Consider the following 16,622-nt stretch of genomic DNA (forward strand, 5'->3'; position numbering starts at 1 on the left):
TGTTTTGAATTACATCTGCATGTGTGTGTGTGAGAAATACATAGTCATAAAGACAGATTGTGAGAGTATATGCTAATAGAAGCTTTTTTTTAGGCCACTGCGCGCCTTCTTTGATGTCTCTCTTGAAACTGTTATTCCCTTGCAAATGTGTGTGTGTGTGTGTGTGTGTGCGCGCGTGCATGCTTTTCCCTGTCCCCGGTGTGTGTGTGCTGTAACCTCTTTGATGTCCCTCTGGTACTTGTTGTTCATCTCCTCTGACTTGATGAGGTCCTTCCGGGCGGTCTCCAGCTCCTGCTCCACCTCGCACACGCGGGAGGAGAGGGAGGACATGCGCTCCTTCATCTGGGCCAGCTCGTAGTTCTGCTTCTCCAGCAGGTCCTGCAGCTCCACCACCTGGCTCGCCTCATGGGCCGACTCCAGAGAGCCGTTGGACAGACGCTGGGGGAAGAGATGAGTGAAGAGGGGAGAACAACTTTAGCTTCAGTTTGACTGCAAACACCCTCGTATTTCATTGCCCCACATACACTTTACTCAGGAATACAGCTACAGAGTCCTGGTTTGTCTCGTCGTCCAAGATGTGTAAATAGTGAACGGTTATGCGTCTTTGATGCTGCAGAAGTGTTTATTGATGTATATGTGCATGCTGCAAATATGGATACAGAGTTTAATAATGTTATTTATTCAGCGGGTTTTATTTTCCATCTTATGTTAATTATTTTAACTTATTGTAAAGTTCTTTGTGCGGCATTTCTTTTATGAAAGGTGCCATTATTATTATTATTATTATTATTATTATTATTATTATTATTATTATTATAGGACCATTTGGCTGGGCACCATTTGGTTTAAGACTTAAGCGCATTAATATATATAATATCAATTTAAAATGTGCCAATCACTCCAGACATTCTCTTCTGCAAACGTGTTTTTAACCACAAGGAAAAAAACAAGTTAAAAAGTCATTGGAAACATCCAATACTAGAAACAGAAATTAGCATGTGAGAATCAACCAGGTGGAAAACTCATTTCTGATTTCCTGGCATCCTGCGGTGTGCCGAAGTGGGCCTTGAGAAATCAGCCTCGCTCCCACTTCAGATAGCATTTCTTCTTTTGAGAGTTACACACAGGAGCACTCTAATAAATTCACGTTAGGGAGCTCAAGGCTTCGGCTCTTCCCCTGCTTTGATTTGGGATGGTGACAAAAGACGACTGGGTGACTGAGAATCACTCCAGACTCCGTCGGAAAAATTGCTTTGACACTTGCATTCGTAATATGATTAGGTTTCGCTGAGTTCTCGCCCAGCGCAGCTTCCCGGGTCTCTGCATGAGGTAGATTAATGAGGAGGAAGCCAAAGAGATCCAACTGAAGCAGGAGTTTAGAGCCAAAGATAACACATCGGAAAACAACTTCATTACCACTGCTAAACACCCCCCCCCCCCCCCCCTTTTAAATAACAAACATTTCTCTTTATGTTCAGATGTAATTATGGTAAAGCAAGTGGAAGTGGAACGTTAAGGAGAATCTCTTTATTCTCTCCGCTGCATCAGGCCCAGCTGCCCATCCTCGTCCATCCATCTGTGGGACCTAATTGGGCCTCTGTGCCGGCGATCAATGATTCACCCGAGCGGGGAACAAGACCCACTAAACCCCACCACTGATTTTAATACCATGCGCTCTGGCACTGGGCCGCTCTCGTAAAAAAAACAAGGACCAACTTATAGGATTTAGCTCCATTTTATTGCGAAACGTCTCAACAGTCCCACAGATGGGTTTTTTCTGGACAGACATGTTTCTTTGAATTTCTTTTTATTTTTTCTCAATATTATGAGCACCAAAAACTAAATTCCCTTAAACTTTACCGTACTCGAGTGGAGTCAAGAGGGTTATTTGTCATATACACAAAAAAACATGAACTCTCAGAGTTGAATAATAAAAATGTACCTTAACTTCATTCATTCATAGAATTAGTTTCTTCCACAAAACCTCTTTTTCTGTTATTGTGTTACAGAAGTTCAAAAGTAACCCAGTTGAAGAGGATGTCAGTAAATGTGTGAAGGCCGATAAAACTAATCCAGGTTTCCTGCTAAGCGTTAATAACATATAAAGTGGTGAAGCAGGCATCATCTGTCACACTGCATTAGCTGGTTATCAGGCAGATCCAGGTCTGAGAGCTCCGTGGGTCAATATGCACTTGGGGAGCTGCGCCTTCGTCACCTCTCTCCGCCCGTCACTTTAACGACAAGCGAAGGACACGTGCGGATCAAGTGGAGAGGATTGTGCTTCCACGGAGACGCGTGTCCTGCACATGAGGGTTGACCTCCTTGACGGCACGCCCGTCAGTCCCTGTGACGGCGGTAAACACTGAGTAACCAGCCCTCACTCTCACCTGAACGCACTTCACACTCGTTCCTTTCACGACGTTCAGATTTAATCTTTATCTTACAAAACCTCCAGCAGACCGGTGGAGTCTCCGACGATCTGCCCAGGTATCTCCTCTGTGACACGTAGACGCCGCTGTCTGCATGTAAAAGGATTTTGAAGGTCTGCTTTGGGATTTGGGGTCAGCTGTCTTGGGCTCTTTTGTAGATGTGGAAGCAGTTACACCTCTGTCTTTCAATTAATAACCAGAGGGACATTTGTATTCAGCTCCGCAGGTGCCCGTGTGCTCCCGCATAATAGCAGAGAGGCTGAGGTCACAGCGAGAGCTCTCGTCTGACTCTGGGTCACCTTCAGACAGCCAGCAGAGCGACATCAGTGCGCAGGAAGGATTTGTGTTATACCACCAAGCTGTGGATATTACATCGAGGACATTTGAGGACGATTACGTATTAAAGTATACAACTTCAGCTGTTTCAGAGCAATGTAGTCCTCTTCTGTGAACAAAAGACCCACATAGGTTGTGTCGCTTGTATATGTTGTACTGTGTGACGTTTTAAGACCTCATTTCAAGCATCTTTAACTTGAATTGTTGACAATTCATTGCTTGAATTAATCTTTAACAGCTACTAGTTTTAAGGTTTTGTACTGGGTTAGGGTTAGGGTTAGGGTTAGGGCGTACCCCATTGGCAAAAGTGTTTCGCTTGATGAACAGATAGCACGAGTTTGCCAAACATGTCGTGTTGGATTTAGTATTTCACCGTCAGTGTTTCTAAAAATGTATATGTTATATGTGCCGAATTAGATTTATACTAAGCTTTAGCACCAAAAAGACCTCGTGAGTCAAACGATATGTAGAATATCAATCAAATCCATTACATCATGGAGGAGGCTCACCTTGCCATGGACCTTCTGTTGAGCTTCAGTGCCCTCCAGTATGTCCTCTCCTCCGTCCCCAGAAGCCACTTTCCTCTGAATGTGAGCATTTTGTTCCCGTAAGGCCACGATCTGCCGGAAAGCAACAAGCGCACAGGTTAGAGCGGAAATAGGCACGACGTCAGAAGACCTGCAGACAGTTCATGTTGGAGGTTAAAGAGAGCGCAGATAAAAACACAAGCAGAACATGTTGAAAGCTCAATGTTTGAACATGAAACTAGCACACCGGCACCAATGCGTTTCTCTCTTACAGTGTGTCCCTCTCTTCTTCCAACATGAAGCTGGAAGCATGTGAGCACTGATTCAATCACTATAATTATCATGTTATGTGGAGCGGGTGTCTCGTTTCACCACCTTTAGCATCTGTCCTGAAGTCATAATGCTGTCAGAGGGGTGACCGACAACAACAATAATTAGGTTCTTCCTCGACAGACACCGTGTGATTATCGCTCTCCTCACGCTGCGGAAGAGAAAGTTACACTTGGCCGCTACTTGTCTCTCATAAATAACTTGAAGCCCCCTGAGACTTCGTGGTGCCTCTCCTACTTTCCAAAACAAGACTTTACAGAATCTGACACGCAAACTATTAGAAAAGACCAACAGCGTGAACTTCTTGTGAAACATCCTCCTCTTACTTCAGTGCAGATTTAAAAAAACACTGGTGTAGTTTGGTAAATGATAACGCCTCACTACCCTTTGACCCTCTGGTCAGGCTTGTAGACCCTCTCTCCCTGGAGGGTGGAGTTCACCTGCACTGTCTGCACGACTAAACGAGAGTGTGTGTTTCTGTGTGTGTGTCTCTCTCTCTGTGTCTCTCTCTGTGTGTGTTTCTGTGTGTGTGTCTCTCTCTCTGTGTTTCTCTCTGTGTGTGTTTCTGTGTGTGTGTGTGTTTATCTCGGTCTCTCTCTGTGTGTTTCTCTCTGTGTGTGTGTCTCTATGTGTGTGTGTGTCTCTTTCTCTGTGTGTGTGCGTCTCACTCTGTGTGTGTCTCTCTGTGTGTGTCTCTCTGTGTCTCTCTGTGTGTGTCTCTCTGTCTCTCTGTGTGTGTCTCTCTGTGTCTCTCTGTGTGTGTCTCTCTGTGTCTCTCTCTGTGTGTCTCTCTGTGTGTGTCTCTCTGTGTGTCTCTCTGTGTGTGTCTCTCTGTGTGTGTCTCTCTGTGTCTCTCTGTGTGTGTCTCTCTGTGTGTCTCTCTGTGTCTCTGTGTGTCTCTCTGTGTGTGTCTCTCTGTGTGTCTCTCTCTGTGTGTGTCTCTCTGTGTGTGTCTCTCTGTGTCTCTGTGTGTGTCTCTCTGTGTCTCTGTGTGTGTCTCTGTGTGTCTCTCTGTGTCTCTGTGTGTCTCTCTGTGTGTGTCTCTGTGTGTCTCTCTGTGTCTCTCTGTGTCTCTGTGTGTCTCTCTGTGTGTCTCTCTGTGTCTCTTGTGTCTCTCTGTGTGTGTCTCTCTGTGTGTCTCTCTCTGTGTGTCTCTCTGTGTCTCTGTGTGTCTCTCTGTGTGTGTCTCTCTGTGTGTCTCTCTCTGTGTGTGTCTCTCTGTGTGTGTCTCTCTGTGTCTCTGTGTGTGTCTCTCTGTGTCTCTCTCTGTGTCTCTGTGTGTCTCTCTGTGTGTGTCTCTCTGTGTGTCTCTCTGTGTGTGTCTCTCTGTGTGTGTCTCTCTGTGTCTCTCTGTGTGTCTCTCTCTGTGTGTGTCTCTCTCCGTGTGTGTGTCTCTCTCCGTGTGTGTGTGTCTCTCTGTGTCTCTGTGTGTGTCTCTCTCCGTGTGTGTGTCTCTCTCCGTGTGTGTGTCTCTCTCCGTGTGTGTGTCTCTCTCTCTGTGTGTGTCTCTCTGTGTGTGTCTCTCTGTGTCTCTCTCTGTGTGTGTCTCTCTCCGTGTGTGTGTCTCTCTCCGTGTGTGTGTCTCTCTCCGTGTGTGTGTCTCTCTCTCTGTGTGTGTCTCTCTGTGTGTGTCTCTCTGTGTCTCTCTCTGTGTGTGTCTCTCTCCGTGTGTGTGTCTCTCTCCGTGTGTGTGTGTCTCTCTGTGTCTCTGTGTGTGTCTCTCTCCGTGTGTGTGTCTCTCTCCGTGTGTGTGTCTCTCTCCGTGTGTGTGTCTCTCTCCGTGTGTGTGTCTCTCTCCGTGTGTGTGTCTCTCTCTCTTGGTTATTTTTCGGTGCATTTTCTCTTTTTGTCACATAACATAAGATATTAAGTTACAACTTTTATGCCGTATCCCCTTTTATTTCCAACTATGATAGAAGTTGTAAGAAATTTAAATCACAACGAAATGAGTCTGGAGTCAAATGTTTTGCTTCTTATCTTCATGCTTTTGGCCATCTTTCTATTAATTATGATAAGAATGTATTCACCAAAGTAACTGCTGAGATTAGGGAACTCACTCCATCACTATCAGCAAGGTGAAGAAACAGATAACAGTGAACATGTAGCGCTGCAACCAGGGACTACTTTCATTAGATTGGACAATAAATGGGCAGAAAATAATGAATACATGTGCATTCAAATCCAAAGTGATGTCTTGTTTTCAACAGAGAAAAAAAAGGAAATCTCCATATTTAAAAGCATATTTGCATAAAGAATTATGTAATGATAATGATAATGACTAATTTTCAATTAGTCAATCAATCAAGCTACAGTGCACGTGCCGCGCTGTTAGCATGAAGTGATTACAGCTGCATCACGCTTGTTCGACTCGGAGTATTCAGATAGCTTTGGAAATGCTTTGATCTCTGAAGTCGGCACGTCGTTGCTCTTTTGTTTGCTCAGTTACTGCGTCTGTGACTTAATGCATCACAATCACAGTATTCATACAGTTTGCTTCACAAGGAGTAGACAACACAGTTACTGCAAGGTCATCTTTGTTCCGATCAAATACAATGGGACGCTTGGAAATCAGATGTGTTCTGAGATCAAAGCGGAGGAAGCCTCGGGACCTGTCGTAGAAGAAACAACGCACTCTGGTGACTTTGATGTGATCGGCCCTCACTGGCAGAGTGACGTCAGTATTGGTTTAAATGTGGGACAGTAGATAGGGTTTACCTCACATTTAGCTTGGACATTACTTTGTGCCGCCTCAGGCTTCTTCGTTTATCATCTCAAACGAGGGCACACTCATGCCCGCGTGTGTTTCTGGACTATTCTTCTGAGATCGCCTGTCTCACAGATCAAAACGCTAACACCACCCCTGACAGAAAGGAACAACGAGTATAGTGCTGCACTCTGAAAGAGGAGACGTTTGACAGATGCAAAATGAATATGGCGCCTATTATTTCTTTTTGTTGATGTGGTTGATCTACCTCTCATCAAAAGGAAGACATCTGACGGAGGGGGAGAGGAGGGACAAGAAGCACGAGGTGGGCCTTTTTACTGCACAGCATCGTGATTTCCTTATCTTTCCTTAGCACTTCTGTGTTGGATGGAGAGGACTGTCTGAGGTAATGTGATGAAGGAGAGAGTGGACAAATGTGAGGGAGGGTTGGGGGTTGGGGGTCTCAGAGTATGAAAGATTGATTTTGTCAAGGTGAGAGCTGGGGGAATGGTGCTATGCTTTTAAATTACAATCAATCACACACTTTGGAGCAAATGCATGTGCACATCCATTCACAGACAGATATCTACAAGTACACATACGAGTCCTGAAAGCAACAAATACACAAAAGTTCATTCTGTGTGTTTGAATGTTCCTGTGTTACTTTGGGATTAGATGTGAGAGCTACCACACGGGATTAGAAAAGGAAAAAAGGAACATGTTTCCTCCTTCGATCTTACTTACACTCGACTGGTCCCGAGACAGACTTCCTTTATGTTGTTAGGCTGTTCGCCATTATTGAGTCTTAAAAGTCTTGTTTTCTGTAAAGACGTGGAAAAACCGATTCAATTTGTCTCAATTAAAAAATAACCTTTGGACTACGAGGGGTGCGGTCGTACATGGAAACAACATTTCCCTCTAACGGGTTTGAATTGGCTGGAAAAAGGTGATTCTGGGCACCAATCAGGACGTTGTGGTATTTGAATGACATTCGATGACAGTCGGTTGTTTGCTCGTGGCGACAGGCCCCTGTCAATCACACTAAGCTCTTACACTTTAAACTCTAAATATTAGCTTTTCCTTTGATTTTTGCAATTTTCATCATATTATAGAGTAATATTTAATATAAGAAACCAGATTTAAAGGGCTTTAAAGAGAAATACTTCATGGACGGATGACAGGGAGTATTTTATAGTGTGCTAAGGGTTCTATAGCTGTTGTCCGTTTCTAATTGTGATGAGACTACGGGTGCAAATTAGCTGTTGAGCTAGCCCTGGCACGTTTATATTGCAAGCTTTTTCAATATGTGTTGATTAATGTCCGTATAAATAAACAACATACAACAATTAATCCTCAGATTCCAACACAGTCTGAATTAAAGTTGCAATCGTCAGCAGTAATCCGCACGTGGCCGCTTAAACACCTGCGACTGCGAGAGGTCAAAGGGCGCTGATTTCATCTGGCATGGCCGTGTTGTCCAAACCCCCCGCGGGGAGAAGGGACTCATACCAGACCTCCATCACTAATCAATTACCGGTCCGCTGGCTCGCGGCCCCTGCCCGCCTCCCATGAGTGTGGCCATTTTTATTCTGAAAGCCTCTTCCACCGCCTCGAGGTCCAATCACTCATCTGTCCGCCGCAGTGACAAGTGCAGTGTTAAGCATTTAGGAGGGACGGCCCCTCAGATGTCTTTCAAACCTCGGCTGTGCAATGTGAGAAGAGTCTTCAAAGTGCTACATCCTCGACCGAGATGTCTGTCAGGGGCTTACAGTTTAAAAGCAGACTTTATATATATATATATATATATATATATATATATATAAATATATATATATATGTTTTTAACTTGGATTCAGACCACAAGCAACTCGACCATCTACCATCCAAAGAACACGCAGTTTGTCTATCAAACTGTCTTCTCTGTGTTTCTCAGTCAGATGTGCTTCTCTGACCACATTAACACACACACCTCCGCACACAACCTGCCTCTGCTTCCCACCTGCCACCTGCCATCTCTATTTCTGTCTTTGCTCTTTTTTTTGCATTTCCTCCGTCCTTAAACCCACTCCACACTCCTCCCAACCTTTCCCCCTCGCTGCTTGCCCTTCGTCTTCTCCTCTCCTTACCGGCTTTTATTCTAGGCTGGAGTGTCAGACTGGCATGTCTGACAGGCTGTGAAGTGCCAGCCTGAGGGTTTTCCCTCATCTGGAACACAACTATCTGCATTGCAAGAGCTGCTCTGGCACTTCAGCCTGCCTGAGCCAGGAGGGTGAGAAGGAGTTAGGGCCACCGTTGCAAAAGTGTCCACTTTTCTGTCAGCAACACGCCTCAGCCACTCATGTGCACAGTGTTATATTGTGTTATTCTCTGTACAGATGAGAGAAGTCTGCAGAGGGTTATGGATGTTTGGGTTGATACATAATTCAGGACATATTTTAGTATGTATTAGATTTATAACCACATAAACGAGCAGCATATAGAGTGCATAGTGTCGTGGCTGCACACTGTGCTACACTATCCGGCTTGTTGACTTTTTATATTGCGGTTTAATTTTTTCAAGCTGGCTATTAAATTGTACGTTTTCTGGTATTGTCTTTTACATTTCTTCTCTCGATTTACTCTTATGAAAATGATTAGTTTCCAATTATTAGCTGAATAAAATGTACATTTGCACTATTCATGCAGTATGTTTCCATATCTCAGTACATCCGTTACATTACATTTTATATTTCAATTGTTGCTGTACTTAATTCCAGTGCTCTTACACTAATCCCTGTGTGTCTTATGTCTTTTCCACATATACACAAGAATATGTAAAAAATAGTGACATTTTAATTCTATATTTCAGAATGAAAACAACCTGCGAGCCATTACTTGGTACGTTAGAATACTTTAATTTATGTCGTTATCCATCCATCCATCCATTGAGGAAACAATACAACACAAAGAAGACTCAACAACATTCATTATCTGAAACGCAACAGCTGTGGCAGCTCTTACCTCCTGATTGGCTGCTGTGAGCTCCTCCTCCAAGGCGGACACCCTCTCCAGTGACACCCGTAGTCTCTCTCTTACCTGGAAAACAAAACAAAAAAGCAAACGTGCATCAGGATCTACCTGTAGATCTCCTCTTTAATTTACCTGTCACTGAGCTGGACTGAAAGCAAAGGGTCTGACAGATTCATGCACTCCCATCGCCTTCCGTTTAATATTCCAGGCAATGAAGGGTTAACACAACAAGCAGAGCTGTCCACTTTCCCCCCACTTATAGCCTCACAATACCACTTTACTGCGGCTTCAAAGCAGCGTGCTTTTATTGCTTTCAAAGCACCAGTTGCTGGGAGGATAGTCCCCTCCTACGCTCATCTCTTCCTCTGTGGACTCTCAGAAACTCAGAGCATCCTCGGTGCGGTGCCTGTGATGGAGCAATCACTTGCACCGCGTGGGGACCGACCACCGCTGCTGCGGCCCAACAGGATGCCAGGTCTCAGAGGAGGTTGATCTGAGATTAGAAGTTAGCCGGGGTCCGAGGCAGGACGGCCCCCCCTGCTGCCCAAGACAGTTTTTATTTTTCTGAACAGCAGGTCATTTGACATGCTCTATAAATGATGGCTTTTGGATGAATGAATTACAGGGGGGCGGTGGTGATATCACTCAGGGGGCTAAGGTCATAAATCAGCAGGCTGTCGGGAGGCAGGAGAAACGCCAGCTGGGACTAAAACCAACAAATGATAGCAGGAAAACATAACGACACTGACTCATTGAATCTACAGTATATGATTACACAGTTAGAAATGATCAAATTGAATGAAATGATTGCCAATACGGTTAAATGACAACAAATCTAGATTTCAAACTCACTAACAGGGATCGATGATCTGCCTCTCAACCACATTATGAGGAGAAATACTGGAAATCTGTGCTGCTTGTCACTTGATTTCAACGTGTATACTTGAATACTTGAATATACTTGGTATTTGCTTATTGAGGTGAGCTCTTGCTTCTTTTCTTTTGTTGTTGTATTTCTGCTGCGTTGATTAATTGTGCAAACAATGAAACTACAACCGTAATTAGTTTGTGTTGCTTATTTAAAACCACCGAGATACAGCAGACACTGATTCATGATGCTACTGAACGTGCTGCTAAAGCAGAGACCTTGACATTACAAAAAGCTGCTCTAATGGAGACTTACCTTCTCATCGAGGGCTTTATGGTGTTCGAACAAGGACTTGAGCGCTTTGAGGACCTCGACTTCACTGGAGACTCCCGAAGGAGACTGAGCCTGCCGCTTGACCACCGTCATGCGAAGCGACCGCTCGTGTCTGGACACAAGGCACTCCAGATGCTCCAGCAGTAGCTGAAGAGACACACGGGAGAAATCAGTTATCGTCTTCATCATCGGAAGCGTTTAAATACTCATCGCAGCAACCTTCAACCTTTTTTTCATCATCAACATCATTACATTTTATTACCTTCGCCAAGGAGGTTATGTTTTCAGTTCAGTTTGTCGGTTTGTCAGCAGGATTATGGGAAAAAAAACCACTGGCCTGATTTTCATGAAACTTGGTGGAAGGATGGAGCACGGGCCAAGAAACAACCATTTAAATTTTGGAGCGGATCCGATCACCGGGCGGATACACACATCATCATTTATGGAAACGATCTGGCCGACGTCTGCGCTCTCTGAGTGCCCTTCTGGCTAACTTTGTTATAATAATCATCATCATCTACATTGTTAGAAATTGTTCATAACATTTATTTTAGTTTTTAGAGTCACAACTCAAGCTAAACGTAAAAGTAATGTTGTCACATTTTTGTGCTGTATATGTCGCAGCTTTTCAGAGTAAAGGTATGAAATATGCAAGTAACTGCAATCCTTCCAGCAGTGCCCAAAAGAGATAATGCTAGTCTAGGCTGCAAGGTAGCATGCCAAATCAACTGCCAGCAGACAGCTTCACAAGGACAGAGAAAGATGAGAAGCAGAGCTGGGGGGCTGACTTCAGGAAAAAGAGGGTGAAATACACAACAATCGCAACTGGGAGTAAACAAACAGGATACCAATTCTGCTAGACCAGAGAGATACAACATTATTCATTACCGTTCCTTGCACTTTTGGGATCAGTGTATACGATCATCTTCTTTCATTTCCCCTTGTGAGTCATCGGTGCCAGATTATGGAAACACTGGAGCGGTTTTGTGGTGATGCAGATCTCAACACTTCATTCCCTCTCGGAAATTGTCCATGGACATAATATTACATTCCCAAGATAATGATCTGGTTAGAGGGTTAAGTTCCAGCTCAAAATGACCCCATCCTTCCCTAGAAAAGGTTCACTGGCTTCTTCCCTGACACGGCTTCACTGGTCTAACCATCCCCAGCTGTAGTCGGCCCAACTGACTGCATCTGGATTATAGTATTCTGTGGTTAACCTCTGGTTAGGAAATCAAGTTCTCACTTGGTAAACTAAAAGAAGCAGTGAGAAATGCATTGTTTAATTATTCAAGAAAACTGTGGAAAATGTAATGTAAGAAAACCGAACATGCAGTACACAGAGATGCACAGGCATTGGACCCAACAACAGAAAGGGTCTAATGGGAGTTTGAGTGACAATTTAAATCCATTAATCCAATGTTATACTCATCTTTGTTTATGTTAGTGATAGAAGTACAAAAAAAAACATTGTGCATCATAAGCATCACGTAAAGATGTTACGTTATCTATATGAAAATAATTGAGTTAGCTCTGAACAGAGCAAGCTAGCTGTTTTTTCTGTTTCCAGTCTTCATGCTAACTAGCTAAGCTAAGCTAACCGGCTACTGGCGGTAGCTGTATAGTTAGGGTACGGACTAGAGCTGTCACGAGAACCGATACTTCGGTATCAAGTCGATGCCACGGTAAAGGTAAAGTTACTCTTTTTTCTACAGTTCAGGTACCGGGGGGCTCGAGACTAACGGCGTCCCGTCGTCGGTAGAAAATGAGTTTGGGACGCAGACGTTGGGCAGCGCAGTCCTGCTTAGCTAAATAACTGAGCTAAAGGCTAAAACGTTAAAAGAGCGAAGTCAGTGTTGCCAGATCAGACAGTTTCCAGCCTAATAACAAGTTAAAACCCGTACAATTCAATAAATAAAATAAAAGCCCAATCATAACCTTGTCAGAAACCCGTGTGAAAGCAAAACATATGCGGTAGAAAACATATCATAAGCACTTTATATCTTCATCAAATTACCAACGACACAATGTTAGATCAATAGGCTATCAGACAACCAAATACACAATCTGCCATGTTAATGTTAATAGTGATGACGTCAAACTAGTAGATCCTCCTCTATCCCTAAGGGTGATTGAATACATGTCAATCAAATGTTTCTCAAAACAATAACAGAGTGGATACAACGAAAATTACTGAATTTTGTATCTGTGTTTTTGAGCATGAAATTATTATTAGCATGTTTGGTAATTATGTTTTCTTATAATTTTCAAAATTGGGCAAAAAAAACTATGCAATCTGGCAACACCGAACGAGGTTTCGTTGAGTTACATCATGCTGCGTCCAAGCTCTAACATATAATGTTAGTGTGATATGTTCAAATGCAATCTTTCATTTAAAAATGAATGAATTTTCAATAAAATACAATCCTTTATTTGGAATTGAATTGGGTATTCGTGATTTTGGGTATTTTCCCTACTAAATTTCAGGTATCCCTAGTACAGACATAAGACTGGTGCTGATCGTTTCCTCTAGCTCTTAACAAGAAAGCACATTTCCACAAGAAGTTAAACTATTCCTTTGAGCCTGCATCCAGTAAACATGTATACTTCCAAACAGAAACAAAAGTGGAGCAAAATTGCTGTCCTTTATCCAAATCTAATCAATACAATCAAGTCAGACAGAGCATCTGGTTTGTATCCGTTGCTATTGGAAACAACCCAAACTTTAAGAAAAACAGGGACAAAATCCATAATATTTCTCAAGCAAAACTAATGTCTTATTTTCCCTGCAGGATGGGGCAGAAAGAAAACATTTTATTTGCAGGCGATTCGTTTTCTGTCGCTCGACTCATCGATTAGTCAACTAATGGTTGCAGCTCTACATGCAGAGCTGTCGGAAAAAAAGACCCTGTGCACATCTCTCCTGTACACTTAGTGTTCTCTTCTCTTGTTTGTCTCAACCGTCTCCGGGAGTCTTACCAGGAGTCATCATGTCTACAGACGTACTACTGCACACTCAACAAAATGCCCACTGTTGAATCAATCAGGAAGTGAATGTGTACTCCGAGTTCTGACTTCAGCCACTGTTCGGTAAACATTTAAATCCTTTATCTCTGCATGACTCCAGTTTATAAATACGTCATTTGGATGTAGTGCTTGTCTCAACAACCAATAGAGTTGACCTGTCTCTCCACTGTCGTCACATCTGTTGTCAGCTCCTGCCTGCACACGCCTTCAAAGATTTGATTATGAACTGTAAAAGCCTCCCAGCGACAAAACCGAGCTCAATTAAAATCGCTTGCTAATTGCCGATCGGAAGATTCAAGGTGATAATAAAGTGAGAGAGAGACGAAGACTTGTCTCCTGCGCCTCACCTCCCTCCTTTCTGTTTTTCTCAGTCGCTGTTGTGCTAAAATCTTCTGCCTCCACTCAGACAGATAGTGCAAGACTGAAAATCCACACTTAATCAGCAGTGGGGATGGAAAACAGGGTCTTATCTGTCAACAGCAGAGTGCGCTTACTGCGTTAAAAAGGAAATGTTTTTTATTGAAGATACAGGCCGTCGGCTCCACAAAATCGAGCAGATCCGCTAATGTCTTCAGTTGTTTGTTTTTTGTCCCTCAAATACTTTGACCTGGACACTGCCGGGCATCAGTGCCATTTGGACTTAGTTTTACTGTTGAGTAGCCATCCATGTGAAGTAAGTGGAAAAACGCTCAGGCGAAATGTGGAAGCTAATGAGGTATGTTTGTGCATTGGAAACAGACGGTGCGCATGGCTGCTTCAGTGCTTCTACAGCCTTAAAACCGTACCCCACAGATAGCTTAAGCTTTCACAAGCTATCGCAGTGTGCAGCCGGCTTTTTTGCAGCACACATGAACATTTGGGCCAAGTTGTGCAAACTTTAGAGAAACTTGTGAAATGCACATATAAGTGGGTTGGATATGGAAGAAAGAAGCATCGTCATAAACCTATTTTGTGGTTGAAAATGTCAAAACAACATTGACTGATTGTCTCTCTTTGTGCACTGAATGCCTCAGAGAATTGTCATGATAAATCAGATTAGTTTGGTGGCAGTAAAATCAGTTTAGTAAATGTTTTAACAATGCATGTCAATGCTGTCCTCACCCTGGTGTTGTTCCTCTCGGCTTTGAGCTCAGAGATCTCCTCCTCCTTCTCTAAGCAGCTGCTCCCTGCAGGTGTTCAGCTCCTTGGTCAGCGCAGCAAACTCCTGAGTAACACAAGTAGGAAAGAGAGGACACGGGTCAGCATCGTTGTACAAAGCATCAAAGACAAATGTCAGGTTTTATTTCACATTTTCAAACGAATATTTCAATAATACATGATAAATAATCTCCCCTCTTACAGTGAAAACAACTCAGATTGTTCTATTAGTTTCTTAGTGACAGATGTCTTATTCTTTTGTGTTAAGATGTGATTATTGACATCATTTATCTAATAAGAGGTATTATATTAAGAACAGGTCAGGCATGCCATCACATCTGGGAACAAAGGTTCAATCCACGGTACAATGAGGGGGAAGGATTGAATGGTCTAATGGTAATCTGTGGGAGAAAGAGGATTGGCTCTATACGGCGCTGCAGGCACGGTGCCAGTTGTGGTGTGTGTGAAGGGAGGACTGAGCCTTGTATTCACTGTGGAGTAGTAGTACACACACCGAGCACGGCACTAAGGACAACAGCTGAGATGACAGACTTGTGTGGCTGCTGGGTGGGACTGGGCTGCATCAGGACGGCAGATTGCAGTTTTAGTCATACTAATATTTTTCAGAGGCAGAAATAATAAATAATCTCGTTGATCTGAACTTCAATGTGCAGATTAAATTGACGCCCACAAAATGTGGGAGATGAGGAGGTAGGTCATTTATAAAATGTGGCACTTCTACTACTACTACTACTACTACTAACACTACTACTACAACACTACTACTACTACAACAACAACACTACTACAACAACAACACTACTACTACTACAACAACAACACTACTACTACTACAACAACAACACTACTACTACACTACTACTACACTCCTACTACTAACACTACAACACTACAACACTACTACTACTACAACAACATTACTACTACAACAACAACACTACTACTACTACTATAACAACATTACTACTACTACAACAACAACACTACTACTACTACTACTACTACTACAACACTACTACTACACTCCTACTACTAACACTACAACAACATTACTACTACAACAACAACACTACTACTACAACAACAACACTACTACTACAACACTACTACAACAACAACACTACTACTATAACAACACTACTACTACTACTACTACTACTACTACACGACGACGAGGACAACAACACGACGGCGACACGACGACAACAAACGACGACGACGACGACAACAACACGACAACAACACGACGACAACACGACGACGACGACGACAACAACAGGACGACGAAACAACAAACACGACGACGACGACAACAACAACGACGACGACAACAACAACGACGACGACAACAACAACAGAGACGACGAGACGACGACGAACGACAACACGACGACGACACGCCGACGACGAACACGACAACAACAGGACGACGACAACAACAACACGACGACGACAAACAACAACACGACGACGACAACAACACACGACGACGACAACACGACGACAACAACCACGACGACGAGAACAAACGACGACGACTACGACGACGACGACTACTACTACTACTACAACACTACTACTACTACTATTACAACAACACTACTACTACACTACTACAACAACACTACTACTACTACTACAACACTATTACAACAATACTACTACTACAACAACACTACTACAACACTACTACAACACTACTACTACTATTACTACAACACTACTACTACTACAACACTACTACTACAACAACAACACTACTACTACAACACTACTACTACTACACTACTACTACTACTACTACAACACTACTACTACTACTACTACAACACTACTACTACTACAATAACACTACTACTACTACTACTACTACTACTACTACTACTACTGTTACTATTAAA

At 43.2% G+C, this 16,622-nt stretch overlaps 1 protein-coding gene across 1 annotated transcript in view; it reads right to left on the reverse strand.

Moving 5' to 3' along the window:
* Positions 1-16,622, reverse strand: part of ppfia2 (PTPRF interacting protein alpha 2) — a 130,046-nt gene that overhangs the window by 27,815 nt on the left and 85,609 nt on the right. The window contains 6 exon segments of the mRNA XM_029461695.1: positions 217-438; positions 3,275-3,385; positions 9,327-9,401; positions 10,519-10,683; positions 14,665-14,718; positions 14,720-14,767. Coding sequence (XP_029317555.1) covers positions 217-438; positions 3,275-3,385; positions 9,327-9,401; positions 10,519-10,683; positions 14,665-14,718; positions 14,720-14,767 — 675 coding nt within the window.

This window comes from Cottoperca gobio, chromosome 23 (assembly GCF_900634415.1).
Source record: "Cottoperca gobio chromosome 23, fCotGob3.1, whole genome shotgun sequence".
Lineage (NCBI taxonomy): Eukaryota > Metazoa > Chordata > Actinopteri > Perciformes > Bovichtidae > Cottoperca > Cottoperca gobio.